This window comes from Idiotropiscis lumnitzeri, chromosome 19 (genome assembly GCF_059441095.1).
Source record: "Idiotropiscis lumnitzeri isolate Australia: NSW breed Sydney's pygmy pipehorse chromosome 19, RoL_Ilum_1.0, whole genome shotgun sequence".
Classification (NCBI taxonomy): domain Eukaryota; kingdom Metazoa; phylum Chordata; class Actinopteri; order Syngnathiformes; family Syngnathidae; genus Idiotropiscis; species Idiotropiscis lumnitzeri.
The window spans coordinates 3,590,067-3,606,419 of NC_142409.1; the positions used below are offsets into that span (position 1 = coordinate 3,590,067).

The following is a 16,353-nucleotide window of genomic DNA, read 5'->3' on the forward strand; positions in this document are numbered from 1 at the left end:
TCTTCCATCATACTGAGAGTACAACAAATTTCTATTATCCTATGAATTATGAGCAGGGCAAAAATATTACAAACACTATTCAAGGTGATCACTGTATACGCCACTGGAAACACAACTCGCATTTTCGTATTAAAATCACTTCATTTCGCACAATCACGTGATTTCTACTGTTGCAAAAGAAGCTCGAATGTGCAGCGATGGAGGAGCCATCACTCATTGTGAGCGTGATAGCGTCCTATCAAACAAAGCACCTCTGTCTCCCAAACTTGATCAGTCTGATGAGTCTTTCAATGGTTTCTTTTGTCTGTGAGGCCTCAGTGCAAAATAGGAAGCGATGGAAGCAGATGTGCATAGCGTTTGTTCCCAGTGCCGGTTTTTAGCCTTGTTCTCTGTTCATGCATTTGACAATCCTGACATTGCAGGTTGCCAAACACAAAAGCTACATCAAAACACTTTGATGGGGAACCTGCTCAGATATGTTTAGTTCCAAGGAATGAAAGCAAGATTACAAACATCAGCCACAGTCACAATAATAAATATTATGAAGTTACACAATTCAGTCAGACGTCATAATTTGGGGTAATTCTTCTGTCAAGATACATTTTTTTTAACAAAACATTGAAAAATGGAAAATTGATGTAATTGTTGAGTTAAATGTTATTTACTCTCAATGAGGGCTTTTTGCATATTAACAAAATGAAAGCATTCATTTGAGATTAATTAGAATTTTTTTAACACAGTTAAATATTTTAATTTAGTTAACTCAGTTTTATTTACTATATAATAATTTTCATACTTTGCAAAGCCAAGTTCAAATATTGTACAATTTTAGCTGTACATCTTTAGCATATCATCTTAGAATGAAACAACTGCTCAAGTTACCACTGGGCCTTGTTTTGAGAATTGTTTCGAATAAAAAAACCCTGTAAAGATGACTCTGTTTGGATTGCATTCAAGAAATCTATTGGAACAGTTTTTGAATTAAAATAGACTCCATATTTGGTGACTTTACATTAATTATAAGATATTATTCAAGTAAATACCTGTCACAAGCTTCACAAAAAAATAGAAAATAGTGATTAATCGCAATTACTTACGGAATTTTTGGCAATTGATTAGTTAAAATATTTAAAATATGTAATCGCTTGACAGCGCTTTCATGATAATTAAAATAGTGCCAAAAATTAAATGAACAATGTCATTCATTTTTATTTTCTCTGCTCAAGTAAAACTTTGAATTGTTACCATTTGCAATGCAAAACCTTTAACAGAGCGTCAATGCCTTGAAAGAAAGGGAAACAGCATAATGTCATCAAAATATAGTTTTGTGAATTAAAAACAAGATTGATAATTCATTAAAAGGGTTGTGTAATAAATGTAAGTTGGTAAGAATCATTTTCAGGTCCTCCTCTTTCCTAACATTTGAAAAAAAAAAAACAGAACTTTGTATTGAATGTCTGGACTCTAAAAAAAACATATAAAGATAAAAATATAAGCTCCCCCTCATTTAGTCGGGTATTTACTAAATTAAATGGAGTGGGAATACAATAGCAGGGAAGAATGAACATCACAGCTCTGAAACCAACACAACTTTTGTAGTAGCTCTGTAGTGCTCTCTAGTGGATTTATGCGGAAGTACAACATGATGCAGTCAACCCATCCATCTCTACTGTTTATCCTCATTAGGGTGTGCAATTCAGTATTGTCGTCAGAAAAAAGGTTTGCCAGAAGCACAACTATCTTGAAGTGAATTTTCCATTTTTATGCTGATTCAATACAAAAGCTGTGACAAAATCATGTCCAGTCGCATTATTATGATGGATTTGAAAGGTACAGTATTCGATTGAGGATCAAATTAATATAATGACTGTTTTTAAGTTTTAAAAGTAAAATTATTGATACACGATCTCATTAGATTGCGCAACAGTAGTTCAAATTTGAGCTAATGGTGATATCGAGAGCCCACATAATTTGGCTCTAAAGAGTCGATTGCCATAGAGATCAGGCATTGAAGACATTCTATTTAGGGATTTCATTCTTAAATGTGAACAGGCAATCTCTCGACTCACCATAAACTTTACCCAAGAAGAGGGTCTTGACCAGGTTGAACTTGGTGTCCGAAGCATCTGGGAGGGTGTAGCTCACTGCGGGGTAATGATCCAACTGAACCAGAGAGAGAGACAGAGAGACAATTGTAAATAAATACATTTACATTTGCATCGTTGAATAAGGGTTCTCAAAGTAGCGACTGCAGCACTTTGGCCAACCGTGGTCGTGCATCATTAGGCAATGAACACAAGATGAATAAGAAGTCGAGATGGCGATCAGGTACAATGATGCTACTGTGCATCTTAATGAGCGGTTTATTTTCTCATGACTGAAAATCAATTTAAGATGTTTAGAGTGAAAATACGCACGTACCTGTATGTGTGTTTTGTTTGCTCATACATACTGCAATATTCAATTTGGTTCAGGGTGGAGGGCCTCTTTTATGAAAATTAATAAATGATCACACATTAAGTGACAGAATGTCATTTCAAAAGTCAGTAAACCGATTGAAAGCTTTTTCCCATTCGGAGGAGAACGGCCGCCGTGTTTACAAAGAAGCCCATCAGCGGAGAACTGATGCTGATCGAGGGAGGGAATACAGCCCTTTAATAATCCTGAAACATAATTAACTTGTTATTGCTGTTTCACTGAAGTTTCTAATTAGCTTGAAGGCTGTAGCCAGCCGCAATTGACGGCAATCATTTCAGGCCCACAAATTGCTTTCTGTGCGTGTATGTGTGTTCAAGATATAAAAGATCCCCCTCATCGCCCACCGCCCCTCCTCACCACTTGTACTCTTCTCAATGCTCGCCGGAGGACTGCATCTGAGTTTCCATCATTCTCCTGAATGCATACCAACAACCTCAGAAGGAAGCAGAGGGGCCAGACGAAAAATAGGGCTTCTGTTACTTTAAATTTGCTGAAAATCATCCTGTGACCGATTAGATGACAGCCAAGCTAAACTTGACCTGAGGTGTGTGTGTGTGTGTGTGTGTTACTACACTCATATCCCCAACGCTACCACATAATTTTACACCCAACACACACTCACGCTCTCCAAATTTGATTCGCCCCAAAAGGGTGGTCTCGGTGGAGCATTGTGTGGGTTTTGTTTTCCACGCTGGCTGGAAGGCGGGATAATGGGGCAGGATTAAATTGCACACAGCTTATTTACTTTTATCTAAAAAAAAAAACCCAAATTGGCTGCACAGCCAAGCGAGGGTAGTCTGGGTCTCAAAACCCTCACAAAAAGATCCACTGAGGGAAGCTGCAACCCCATTTTACTAAACTTTGTCGATTACGGCCACAATTACGTGAAAGCTCTTTTTTATGCTGCAACATTTAGGTAATACAATTCCCTCCCCAAGCGCAGATGATGCTTTTACGGGTAAAAAAGGAACATATCCAAGGTAGAGTTCGGGAAAAAAAAAATCTGAAATGTGTTTGCTTAACTATGAGCCCAGAATGGATCAATTCTAGCAAAGTGCGCGCACTAAAGTGTCAATGCAGTAAGAATGCATTAACTGTTATTTGTTTCCCTAATTATAACGAAGGGACAGCACTAGCCCCATTGCAGATAAACTATTAGAGTAGTTGGCTGTAAACAACAAAATATCAGTAGCACATGAACTGAATTATTGCTCGGATCATGACATAAATAAAAAGTTCAATAGAGGAGGGAGTAAATGTCAAAAGCAACGGAGGATTAAACGTGAGGTTTCCTGGCATTGCATCAAATACACAGCAGCAGGTACACTTGTGCAATCAACTGATTTCAAATAAAAGTGCTCCCTGTCTCATGTTTATTACTGTGGTTGTAAATGACATCATACGGAGCTGTCGCAAAGAACAGTCACGATAATCAAAAGGCATGACTGGCACACAGTTGTGAACTTCAAGGAATTAGAATTTGCATCCTCTCCCTGAGCGTGAGTGTATTTTCTTGTGGTAAAAAACAAATTAATTAAAAAAAAAAATAAAATAAAAAAAATATATATATATGTTAAAAAAAACAGGCTTGTTAGATTAATTAAAGACTGTAGGTGCAAATGTGAGTCAAAGGTTGACGTGCCCTGCGATTTGCTGGCGACCAGTCCAGGGTTTCTCACCTGCCACTCACCCAAAGTCAGCTATAATAGGCACAGTGTATATATGTTTACCCAAAAATGTGACTGATGAATTAATAATTCTCTTCTCAAATTTACATAACCTTGTCGCTACATCACAATACAATGCATCACAATTTTATTTGTGTCGAACATTTTATAACAGTCGCAGCTGTAACAAAGCGCTTTACACCGAAATAAGTCTCAATGTCTTGACAGGGACCTCAGCAGCCTCAAGGAAGCTCTCCAATTTTTTTTCAGCCAGGACATTGCGTGTGCGTGATCAATAGCGTCACTCATATGTTCAAGGCAAGTACAAAAATAATTTCAGTGCTTTATATGGCCACTTGGGGGCAGCAGAGACATAAACCTGACATCTCCTAGAGCGCATATGAGGGCAGGGAAGCACAAAAATCTCATGAGTTGCACCATGTTTTACATCAGTGATTGCCAATCCTTGTAAATCCATGCTTCATGTTTTAGAAAAATGTCTCGGCACTCCACCAAACAAAAAAGACACGGAAAAAAAATGATCTTGTCGGCATTTAAACTTGTACAAACTGTGTGAAATCTGTATCGGTTTAGTTGAACAAAAAGATATTCGTGATATGTGAAGACACGAGTCAAGTGTAACTTCTGCCATCCAATCGTTCTTCCTGTCACTATACATCTTCGACACAAACAACGGATTATTTCTGGTAAAATAAGTGACACTGGTTAATTTCCTGCAGCACGCCTGCAGATCTTTTGACACAATAATATCCCACAGCACAGTTGTAGGAAATCACAATTTAGATGACAGCATATCTGCACTTCAGGAGGGTGGTTGTGGAGCAAAGTGGGTCATTTCAAGAGATGTTGCCGAGTTAAAGATGGATGTTAAAGGCAAAGTACTAAGTAATTAATTGAGTTCAATAAGTACGTCTAAGTTGCAGTTTACTTCTTCGCTCTTGAAACATCCTCCAGTCGCCTTGCTGATCTCTTTTAAAAATCCCAAATGACCACATTGCGCCCAACGGTGTCTCTTAATGCTCATTCAAACTTCACCTACAGGGGATGTTTAAGCTAATAGCTAAATACTGGGCTAAACATTCGGCTCATCCAGAAACAACTGAGCGGCACTGAAGGCGATGAACAAAAAAACAGCAACACGTAAAGGAGTACTTCTACTTTAACCAGTCTTTTTTTTAAATTTTGTTTTTTTTTAACACAAGTACATTAAACCTAAGCCCTGAATGTGAGTACTTTTGCCACATCTGGTATTGTGTGTGTCTGTGTTTTTATCTGCGAGAAAAGGAAGTGTAATGTTGATATGTTCCCCACTGGGTGATCAGCAGCCGCAGGATTTGATATTTTGGTCATATTTTCCTCCAGTGAAGAGTATTCCACTGACGTGTGAATGAAGCTAATAAAGTCGATGCCATCATAAATCTTGGTGCATGCTATCAGTTACAGGAGCAAGGGTTAGCATGACATGATAATGCATGATTACAAACATATCCACCTGTGAAAATAACGGCTTTTGGCCTTCTCCAATGGAGGAGATGCACTGATTTGCAAGGCTATGCAAAATCCACACGCATTATACGTATTGGCGTGTGCATCATATAGCACCAACATTAGGTGCACCAGCCCAATCTAATAAGATCCAGCACAAAAGAATCAATGACCTATTTACAGATTTACTGATGATGATGAAGGTCAGAGAGAAAACAATAATCACAATTCTGGACGATGTTTTTGCTGATGCTTATTGGAGCTTGTGAAATATTTCAGGTTAAATATATATTATATTTTTAATATATATATATATATATATATATATATATGTATATATATATATATATATATATATGTGTGTGTGCAAAGTAATGTGGGTTACTAAAATATTTAAAAGAAAAAAAAAATATTTAGAGCACCTTAATCCATTTGTGTGCAGCATAACGGCTAAATGCAGCTTCACCATGTTTACGTTGAACTCAAGGATCCACTAATTGACCTGAGTCTGCACACCTCTGAGTCCTACTGGGTTTGGGGGTCAATCAGCATTCCTGGAATGTATTCAGGACCCAAACCATTCAGTGATTTGCAGACCAGTTGCTGAATTTTAAAATGTCTTCTTCAGCTAATTGGGAGCCAGTGTAAAGAGTAATATGTTCCGATCTCTTTGTTCCGCTCAGAACCTGAGCTGCAGGTGTTTGATGCTCTTCTGAGGGAGTCCAGTCAGAACACAGTTACAATAATCAATTATCATCTACTGTAGACAATGACAATAAAAGGATTTCTAATTCTAATTCTAAAAGCATGGAGTAGTGTCCAAGAAAGAAAAATCCAAAAGGCGATTTACTGTATTGTTATTCTGTTTTTTTTTTTTTTTGGAAAGATTAATGTAAAATGCACTACCGGTTCTAGCGGCTACTTTGCCGGCCAAATCAAATTAAATCTAGTTTGTGAGTGCAGAAGGATATTTCTTTCTTAACAGTGCTGTTTGACGAACGGGGAGCAACAGACTTCATGTTGAGCGTTTGTTTGTTTGAAGGCACCATGAATGAGATGATGCTTCAGATGAGATGTCAAAGAAGTCTTTGGGGAAATGACATGTTCGCACACACTCTTGTCAAAGTGAGGATGATCTAACTAGCACATTGCAATGATGGCAAGTAGAATATGTATAAACAACTGCTTCTACAGTAAATTAGCAGAAATAAACAGCATGTGGTCCATATACCGGTACAGCTGGTGGAGTTTTTTTTTTTTTATCCCCCTTCAAGTGGTTCTTTTGAAATGCATTTGGAATCTAGGTTAAAAACTATGCTGTTCCCCCTATACCTTTGATTGAGGTCTTTCAAACATCAATTTCACTGTCCGTATTTTTAGAAAACCACTTTTACTTTGCTTTATAATGCCTTTAAATAATTTTTGGGGTTAATGTGATAAATTGCTTTCATTGTTCGTTCTTTTAGTACTTCTAATTAAGAATTAAACTTTTGTTCTCTGTTTTGAATTTCTATATCTGTTTTAAATAGAAGGAGGTGTTTGAATGCTTTTGGTTGTGTGAAGCACATTGAGTTGAGCACTCGCAGTGATGTGAACTTGACCAGCTGAACATCAAAATTCCATCGCAGTCCAAAAACAGAGGAGGACAATTCACTTTTTTTTCCCACGGACGGTTTGGCAACAAGGTTTGCCTAATTGTATGCAGGGAGGCTAATACTTTATTCGACTTAGTTGTCCCCTTCTTCATTGGTGTACATGAGCATACATACACATTCACACACACTGATCAAAGCATTGTAATCTGTCTACTGCAAGTGGATTAAAAGTGGCAGAGGGCAAGCTGTGTCATCTTCGCAGCAGTCTCCCTCTCCGACTCACCCAAAGGCATCACCAGCAAAACAAGTGGCGTGTTTTGCGTGTGCTTTTGCACTCATGATTCTCGCATTAACCGAAAACTAAAACTGAGTGTGTCTTTACAATCACTACCTGGATGGTGAGGCTTCTGTCAACGCGAGACATATTGAAGCTATGTGGCTGTCCATTGGCCAGGTTCCGCTGGTCCACATCGATAGCAAATGGCTCCTTCAGACCTCCCAGGTTATAGCGGACCTGCAGAGAACCTGCAGATACATGATGGTGGATTTTAAAAAGCTAGTCTTGTTATTTGGGCAAAAAAGGTATTCTTTCATAATAGATAATAAAAAATAACCATCTTCAAAAATTCTACCTCTACAAAGAAAATAATGACATAATCTTACTCATGCAGCGACAGTCTAAAAAGAAAACAAAATATCCTAATCATTTCTCGGTATAATGCGGCACTGCAAACTACCAAAACCATAAACGCGATGTTAAATGAATACCTCCTCAATCTAACATGAGAGAATTTGCATAAAGCAGAATAGAAAAGAACTTTATTGTGATTTCACAGTGTAGGACAAAATTGCAGTCACAGTACATAAACAACTCTTGTTTTGCATGGCAAATGAAAACAGCTCTTCGATGTGAACTACCAAGCTCAGCAATCCAGACACTTTCTTTAGCATGGTTTTCCCTCTAAAAATAAATTATTTATGTCCATTATTCTGCCCGATCCAACGACCAGACCAATCCCCAGACCTCTTAAGACGAGGATGGGGTGGCCCAATTTTTATGAAGGCCCTACAAATAGTGGTTATCCTAAAGCTGGTCCGAGTCTTGAATGGCGCCAAGCACTGGCAAGTATTACCATAAATAATTTTTATATGATATATGATAAATGTGGAAAAGGGAAGCAGTTTGCAAAAATTCCTCGTTCTCTCGCTCCTTTGAAGGAGTGTCATCAAACCACAACTAATTTGATTCATGCCAAACCATTCCCTTTGATTGCGTTATTCTAACGCCATTTTACGGCAATTTTACGGATAATGTGATGGTCACATCCAATATGGCGGACGGTATGACGTAGTGCAAAGAACAGACTAACCCCTAGAGGTGACATCTCCAGCTGAAATACAAATAAAATAATTTTACTCTTCATATAAGATATCAAAAGGGTTTTTGGCTCTGGCGGTTTCTCTGAGGAAACAAGTTTAAATGCATCTTTAGTTGCCGACCCCACTCTTGCTGTACTTTGATGTACCAGTCACAGTCTATACAAGTAATTACTATTTATTTCTGGCATCGGGCCAAGACCTCCTAAATCACATTTTGGTTAATTCTGTATTTCTAAAGTGTTGAAAATGGCTTGTTCTTTTTCACGATGCATTGCAAATGGTTGAAGCCACTTGTCGTTTTTGGGCTCTCCTGAAAAGTGACTATTTTGGAGGTACAAGGTTTTGGCCCGGCGCCAGCGTTAGGCAAGTCTCAACCTCTGAAAAGAAGGATTGTCCAAAAAAATATTACTTAACTTTTTCCTCTCCAAAGAGGTGCTCACTACAGAATCTTATGTTGCTTTATGAGGTAAAATCTTGGGGTGATCGTTGGTATATTTTCAGAGGTTGATGTCCACATACATTTTGGTGACAATCGACTGCAGTTTTGTGACATTAAGCATCCTAATTTTTTTTAAACGTATTCTTAAGCGCTTTAATCTGACACGTGTGCCAGTCTTTAGCAATGTCCTCGGCTCGGGTTATTTACAAACACAAACTGTTGTAAAATGTTTATTTTCAGAGATCCATGCCTCAAGCATCTTGGTAGGCGTACGCGGCCACCTATGGCCGACGGGTATGTGAGACTGTAGAACTGGATTGTTACAGAGGAGTTTACCATGGCCCCAGGAAGAAGAATTGCTTTCCGTCAAGGAAGAAGAATTGCTTTCTTGAAGGGCAAGAATACAAGTTTTTCCGTATTGTTATTAATTACGTTTGAGCAACCTCCTTACTGGAGCTTACCATTGTGCCTTAACACCACAGCCATGTAGTCCTCCGTCCTGGAACTGACATACATCAAAATGGCGGGTGCACTGGATGTGCTGAAACCGAACGTCACTTCCTCTTTCGTTGAGTTGACTTCCTGCCAAGTCAGGTGACTCGCGAGGATCTTGGAGTCCTTCATGGCTCCTGCTACACCTTCTGGGAGAAGGTTGTACCTGATAAGCGTCCCCGTCTCAAAGAAGCCTCCAACATCTGCCCAGGGGAGAATGCATATTATCAATTAACAAGTTACCAAAAGGCACGATGAAGTCACTCCACAAGGTGTATTCAGAAATGAGAAGGCGTTTTCATATTTGACTCTTTTGAATCCAATTTGAAAATAAATTAGCTGTTTTCTATATGCACTGTGGAGTATATGAGGCCTGAAAAAAGGAGAGCGGTCACTAGTCCAAGGACAGAGATATAAACTACACGGCAACGCGTCTTACATTTAGGACGTATATGGAGGAGAGAATATGTGGAGCAACGGAAGTTGGGAGTACGCATGGCTGATTCACACTCCAAATTAGAGGTACCGAGGACTAAGCAAAGACTCAGAGGGGATCGACCTCCCGCTAAATGTTAGACAAGTCCCTTCTCTTCCCATTTTCAAAACTCGACTTAAAACACATTCTTATTCTTTGGCTTTTGACTCAGCATGAGACTTGTTTTTGGTTTTACTGTTTTTCTACTGTCTTCATTATTAATCTGTTTTGCTCCATGTACAGCCCCTTTCTTTGTCGAAAAATGTTTTATAAATACAGTTGAGTTGAGTGTTTAAAATGGATTTTATTATTACTCCCTAAAATGTAAAGTTGAGAAGCAGACAAATTGTCATGAGCTTTTCGTTTGGACTGCAAATTATATTTCTTGTGTCTCTAACGGCCATTTAGTATCCAGAAAAGACGAGCACTGCTTGCTGACACCGCACAGCAATAGCTGGTGTGATGTGGCATTCTCTTTCCGCAATACAGACAATAATTAGCGCTCATAGAGCACCTTTGAATATTGATACATTTTATGTAAAAAGTCACTAGACTCGACCAATCCGTGAGGTCCCTAATTGACTCGACGCAACAGCCTTTGAGGGTCAAACGTGTTTTCTGGTGTTCATAGTTGCTCCTGTATTGAATTATTGAGTTACTTACCATTAATACCATTTCATTTCACCTGTCACATTAACACGGTCAGCGGTGTCAACAGGAAAAAAAAAAACATGTAATATTGACTTCCTTTAATGTGTATGCCTCAAGGTCCAGCTTTAAATGTAACATATTGATGACGAATACTGTGCATACGAATACTCTAACAAACTAAAACTGACCAATCTGACTAATTATGATAATTGTAAAAGTAATACAGGCTTTCCTTGCTTTATCTTTTTATTGTCACACACACAAAAAGTTCAAATCTCCAATTTATCATTTGGGGCACCGAAGCAATGAAGGAAAGAGAATGTAGGAGGTGAGGGGGAAGGAAGGAAAAGTGAGACGATGCAGCCAAGGGGGAGAAAACAATAGTGGAAAATGGAATGAGAAAAGCGCCGGAAAGAAAGAAAATGTGAAACATGACTAAAGAGTGACAGGAAATCAGTGAACATGGGCAAAAGAAAAAAGAAGCAAAAGCACGAGACGAAGGAACGATTGGATGGATGTCATGCATGCCAAAGCCACATGCAAAAGTAGAGTGATCCCCTTTTTTTTGTGCAAAAGCACACACAAGCGCTTCTAGTTATCTTCATTCTCGAAGCTCTGAAATGCCTCATCGCTCATGACAGAGCTGATAGGACCCGACAATGTCACACATTTTCCTGCACTACACACACGCACACACACAAACAGCTTTCCTGACATGTTGTCACCACCCTGCCAAGACCACAGGGGGAAAAAAGCTTTAGGAAACAAATTAATTCACATGTCGGGGATCACGTCAGACCGCGAGCTAGCACAAAGGCTCTGATGGCGACGTCAAACTTCTTCGGGAAGCGTTTTCGGAAAACTTGATTTGGGAGCGGCAACAGCTGATGACTCCCCAAACAGGGACTTTCAGCCCTCGGAAAAATAAATAGTTACAAGGTGACACTCAGCATAAGGAAGTGCTTTGGAATATTTTTTTGGGGGTTGATATGATCAGTGAGGGCGGGTGAGAATCCAGAGCCACTTTCAATCAACGGCAGGATTACAAAAAATCCGCAGAAGCACACGAGATGCTAACAGAAGTGAGTGGGGTGTGCTCTGCGCGTATTGCCCAGAGATCTTTTTGCTAGCTTGTGAATTTAATATTAGCATAATGCGACCGAGACAATTAGCATCTTGACATGTGTCAAGAGCCCGATGTAATGGAGAGATCAAAATCAAATATTTTTCAACCTTGAATAATAAATAAACCGGATGTACTGTAAAAAAAAAAAAAAAAAAAAAATCCTTTCATCTGTGCGGCCCAAGCTTTCTTTTAAGTGTTCCAAACTAAGTATGCAGAAGTGTGCAGAAGAAAAACGCATAGCATTGAGCAAGGCAAGGTCACAGCCATAAACGAGTCAAACTCGTCACTGTTGCCAAAGATTTGAGTAAAATTGAGAGACACGCAATAGAGTGAGTCATCTCTGATATTTCTTAATCCTTGCAATATTTTCACAAATGCATGTTTTCAATTGAGGGAAAATGCATGATAGCGTATGTCTCATTTAGTAAAGTTGTTAAAATGACACTTTTCTATGGAAATTTGGGCTCTAACAGTTTCTACATGCTCTTTTATTTCTCGCTCACCTCGAGTGCAGAAAGGGCCATCATAGGCAGTGTTGGTGCAATCGCACAAGTACCCATTGTACTTCTCCACGCACTTTCCCCCATTGCGGCAATACATGCCATAACTGGTACAATGGCCTTGGCAACCAGGTTTGACCCCGGGCGTCACCTTGGCCCGCTCATCCAGGTCAAGTGTGACGCCGTTCATCCGGAGAGCTCGGATGCAACCCAGGAAGCCTCTCTGACCCCCTGCGGCACCTGCACACAAAGTGGAAGCGCTTAACAGAAACGGCACATGAAAGAACTTGAAGTCAGGGTCAGAAAAGTCATTTGGAATGCAGAAGGGCGAGATTTTTAAATCGTTTTCAAAAACATTCCCGTCTTAACGCCTGGAGGACTCGTTGCTGTTATGTGAATCCCACCAACTGAACTGCTGATCTTGAAATTACCTTGAGCTTGGTTTGATTTTTTTCACTAATTGGACGAGCCTAATGAACACAATGTCTTAATGAAAATTAAGCGGACATGTGTGGATTGATTCCTAACCATACATAAACACAACTGCATGCCGCCGACTGCCTACTTAAACAGTCCACATCAAAATCATTCTTAGCGTCCAAAGCCATTCATCCGTCGCTCTTTTGGCCTTGTGCTCTTACTGTCTAACTGCTCATTAACATGGACAGAGATTGGCTTTAAGCTAGATTGATATGTGCCTTAATGACTCTAGCAATAAACACAATCATAAAACGACACCCATAGGTATAAGTTTAAAGTGCAATCGCATTAAACGGTCACCGCGCTCTGCCGTTAACAAAAGCCAAGGGGCATTTTAGATATTAAAATCTCTCAGATGCATCCCTTCAATTACAGAGAAGCGGCCATTTAAAGACGCACGCATATATGCGCACACACGCACGTACGCAGGTAAGCCACGCAGGTACTGGACTACCATGTTCAGATTACTAATACAGTTTTTTAGCATCATGCATTATTCATGTTGAGATGCAGCTGGGCATTTAAACTCTTCCTCATCCGCTTTTTGATTCCACCGCGGAATGCAACACACACACACACACACACACGCACACACTCCCCAACACTTGTTAATTAATCTATTTTGTGCCACTGATTGGCTGGAGGGTTCCACCACCTGTTTACCTCATTTCGAACTCGTCTTTGATTAAACGGACACAAGGCACTGAGGCGGATGGAGAATAAAGTGGACACACGCGCGCGCGCACGCATTCTGTTTATTCACGCTGATACTGTGTGCTGTCATGATCGGCTTATTGTAGATCTGATGGAGGAAAGAAAAAAAAAATCAATATTTGTGTATTATTTATTTATTCATGATTAAAAAAATGAATAAAATCCCAATATTACAATAATACGATAAATGACACACACTGTCAGTAAAGTGACAACCAGAATTCGCACAATTCTATTGTTTGATTTAGTGCTTTACCAAAGCGAATAAATGTCAAATATTTTGTGGAAGGAGAATCCATCCATCTATGTAATTAACATAGTAATAAACTAATTGTAATGGCTTAAGTGAGAGGTTTTGAATGTCGATGTCATGTCGTAAGTTGCATTCAAACAACTCTAACCTTAACCCTAATCTTGCTCGTGATGAACAGTCGTTAAATAATATGCAACCACAGCCATAAAACATAAATAAGCAAATCACTTAACATAATGCATCATGATTCTGCGATCCTTAACTCTTATTTCTAAATAATGAGTTTTTTTAACTATAATTTGACATGAATAAACTCATTACTATACTGTTAATACGATTGAGAGCTGTTAAAACACAGTTAAAGAATGGCGGGAGGTTTGCTATTTATTTCTGCTGTGCTTATTTGCGTTGCTCTTTAAGATGCCATTTGTTTTGGATTAGATCGAGTTTGGAACTGTTGGTTAAAAAAAAAAAAAAAAGTCTAATGCTTCTATAATCCACAGTTATTTCCGAGAAGATGTTATCGCAGACACTCTCATTTTGCAGCACGCGATTTGATATCTGTTGGTACGCAGCAATGTATTGCCTCGTTAGAAGAGACTTAATGGTTTTGGGCTTGATGGATCCCGCCGTGAAAAATCTACTTGGGTATTGAAATGAAGAGGCGTTTTGTAATTCCTCACGTCAATGTTGGGAAGTGCAGCATGAATCAAAACAAGTATCAATACAGGAGCACATTCATCCTCGCGAATGTTAATAGAGCAACAGGCGATGGAGATGCGGCAGAACTGCAGGTGAGATTTGACTTGGAGCGTCTAACGTGTCATTATGTCTCTCACTCTGTGCCACTGACACATTTTATTGCACTCATTAAATGTTACCTACTGTCTTGGCAGGTGTGTGAGGCTGGCTTTCCTGTGACGGTTTGTCGAACACATGCAGTGAGAAGCAAAAAGCAAGATGTTGATCCAATCGGGCAGTAGCCAGTAAAAAAATGGAGACAAGAAAACAATCAAACAGAAGAGAGCAAAAATTACAACAACAACAAAAAAAAATGGCGAAAAAGCACATTAATTGCAGGTGAGACATCACACAGGTGGTTAAATGAATGAAATGCGAGCTTGAGAGTTATATGCATGTATTAAGTGAATCGGGGAGCTAAAAGTTAACCGTGTGAAGTGAATGACAGAAGGCTGATGGTCTAAACATTCACTTTCAAGGCCATTCAAGCAAATGAACCACTGTGCAGTAAACACTAAAGCAATCAAACGCTTGATGAGGAGCATATTGACTGAGAGCAAAAGAGATGTAGATGCCACTGGAACACATAATAGGGCTGGAATTTGTTTTGGTGGGAAATGACACAAACACATCAGTGCACACTTCCGATGACTATTGTTTCCGTCGTTTCATCAAATGTTGCAAACTAAATGTCTTCAATTCGGCATGCCTTGCATTGTTTTTATTTTGTACTGTTTTCAGGCTGGTAGTCTCACAAAATGTTATGCAAAAATGCAGAACAGTAATTCTTTGTATTTACTGAAAGGAGCTTTATGTTACTGCTTTGAATATTTTGACACGTTCTTTACAGTGTGTTGATGATGAAACTAAATTATGAGAGCTGACCACTTTTGATTGGATGCATATTAAATTCCCATCCAGGTCTTGCTCTCTTGCTCGATTGATGATCCGAAATAAGAACACGCTGTCCCCTCTGAGTTAACACAAATCATCACCTAATTCCTTTTCCGTTATTTCCTGTGTCACTGGCACCGTTCTTACACGCACAGCGGGCCAATTTGGAAATAGAAAATGAACCGGTGTGAATGAGGCGCCATATGGAGCCCGTTGAATTGACAGCTTTGTAACACTGAATCAAATTGCAAAGAGCATTTCCACCATGTCAAATCCCTTTTGGTGTCAGTGATGCGCTCCACAAGGCAAACTGGGACAAGGAAGGGTGAGGAGGTTGCGAAAGTGACGGTTCCAGGCTATCCTATGAGGAGCTAAGCTCAAAGTACGGCGACTGATAGGAATTTGGAACAATCTTGTGGTTACATTAGCTGCCTCAGCACATCATTTAGCCACTAATCTCCATGACTGCACCTCGGAAGTTTGGTTTCTCGACGACTGGAGGTATGAATGACACGGAAATAGAAAAGCACAGTGAGCGATCGCATGCTGTAATAGAAAAAGGAAGAGAGCAGATTAGGCCAATAAAGAACCCAGCGCACCTCTTTAACCAAATGTTACACGAGTCTGTGTTAAAATGAGGGATGATCTGCTAATGCCTGTGAGGGACCCTCAGCGGCTCGCTTTGTGCAGAGTTCCTTTTATTTTATTTGAAAATAAATGTGAGTTTTAAAGCACAAAAAAAAGGTGACCTCACATGGTGTATTTTGTTTTATTCACACCCCCGCAGAGCCCACACACATCATTATGGGATGTCTGACTTAGCTTCATTAAAAAGTCTTTATCACTTAGGAATTCCCGAGGAAGCGCGTGTCCATGCGTGATTAAATATGAAACTCCAATGTGATTGCGAGTGCGGGATTAACAATGAATTCAACTGCACTGAAGCCACTTAGGAGCGAATT

The 16,353-nt window shown here is 39.4% G+C and overlaps 1 protein-coding gene across 2 annotated transcripts in view; it reads right to left on the minus strand.

Annotated features, from left to right (window-relative positions):
* The window catches only part of cntnap2a (contactin associated protein 2a), a 249,149-nt gene that overhangs the window by 9,159 nt on the left and 223,637 nt on the right, over positions 1-16,353 (minus strand). Inside the window, exons 20-24 of one of the 2 annotated variants that reach the window (XM_088282987.1) lie at positions 14,642-14,671; positions 12,313-12,549; positions 9,527-9,760; positions 7,638-7,771; positions 2,070-2,163 (exon numbers count right to left, since the gene is read on the minus strand). In XM_088282987.1, the coding sequence (XP_088139113.1) occupies positions 2,070-2,163; positions 7,638-7,771; positions 9,527-9,760; positions 12,313-12,549; positions 14,642-14,671 (729 nt within the window). The remainder of the gene's footprint in view (positions 1-2,069; positions 2,164-7,637; positions 7,772-9,526; positions 9,761-12,312; positions 12,550-14,641; positions 14,672-16,353) is intronic. The other variant, XM_088282986.1, reaches the window with a different exon arrangement.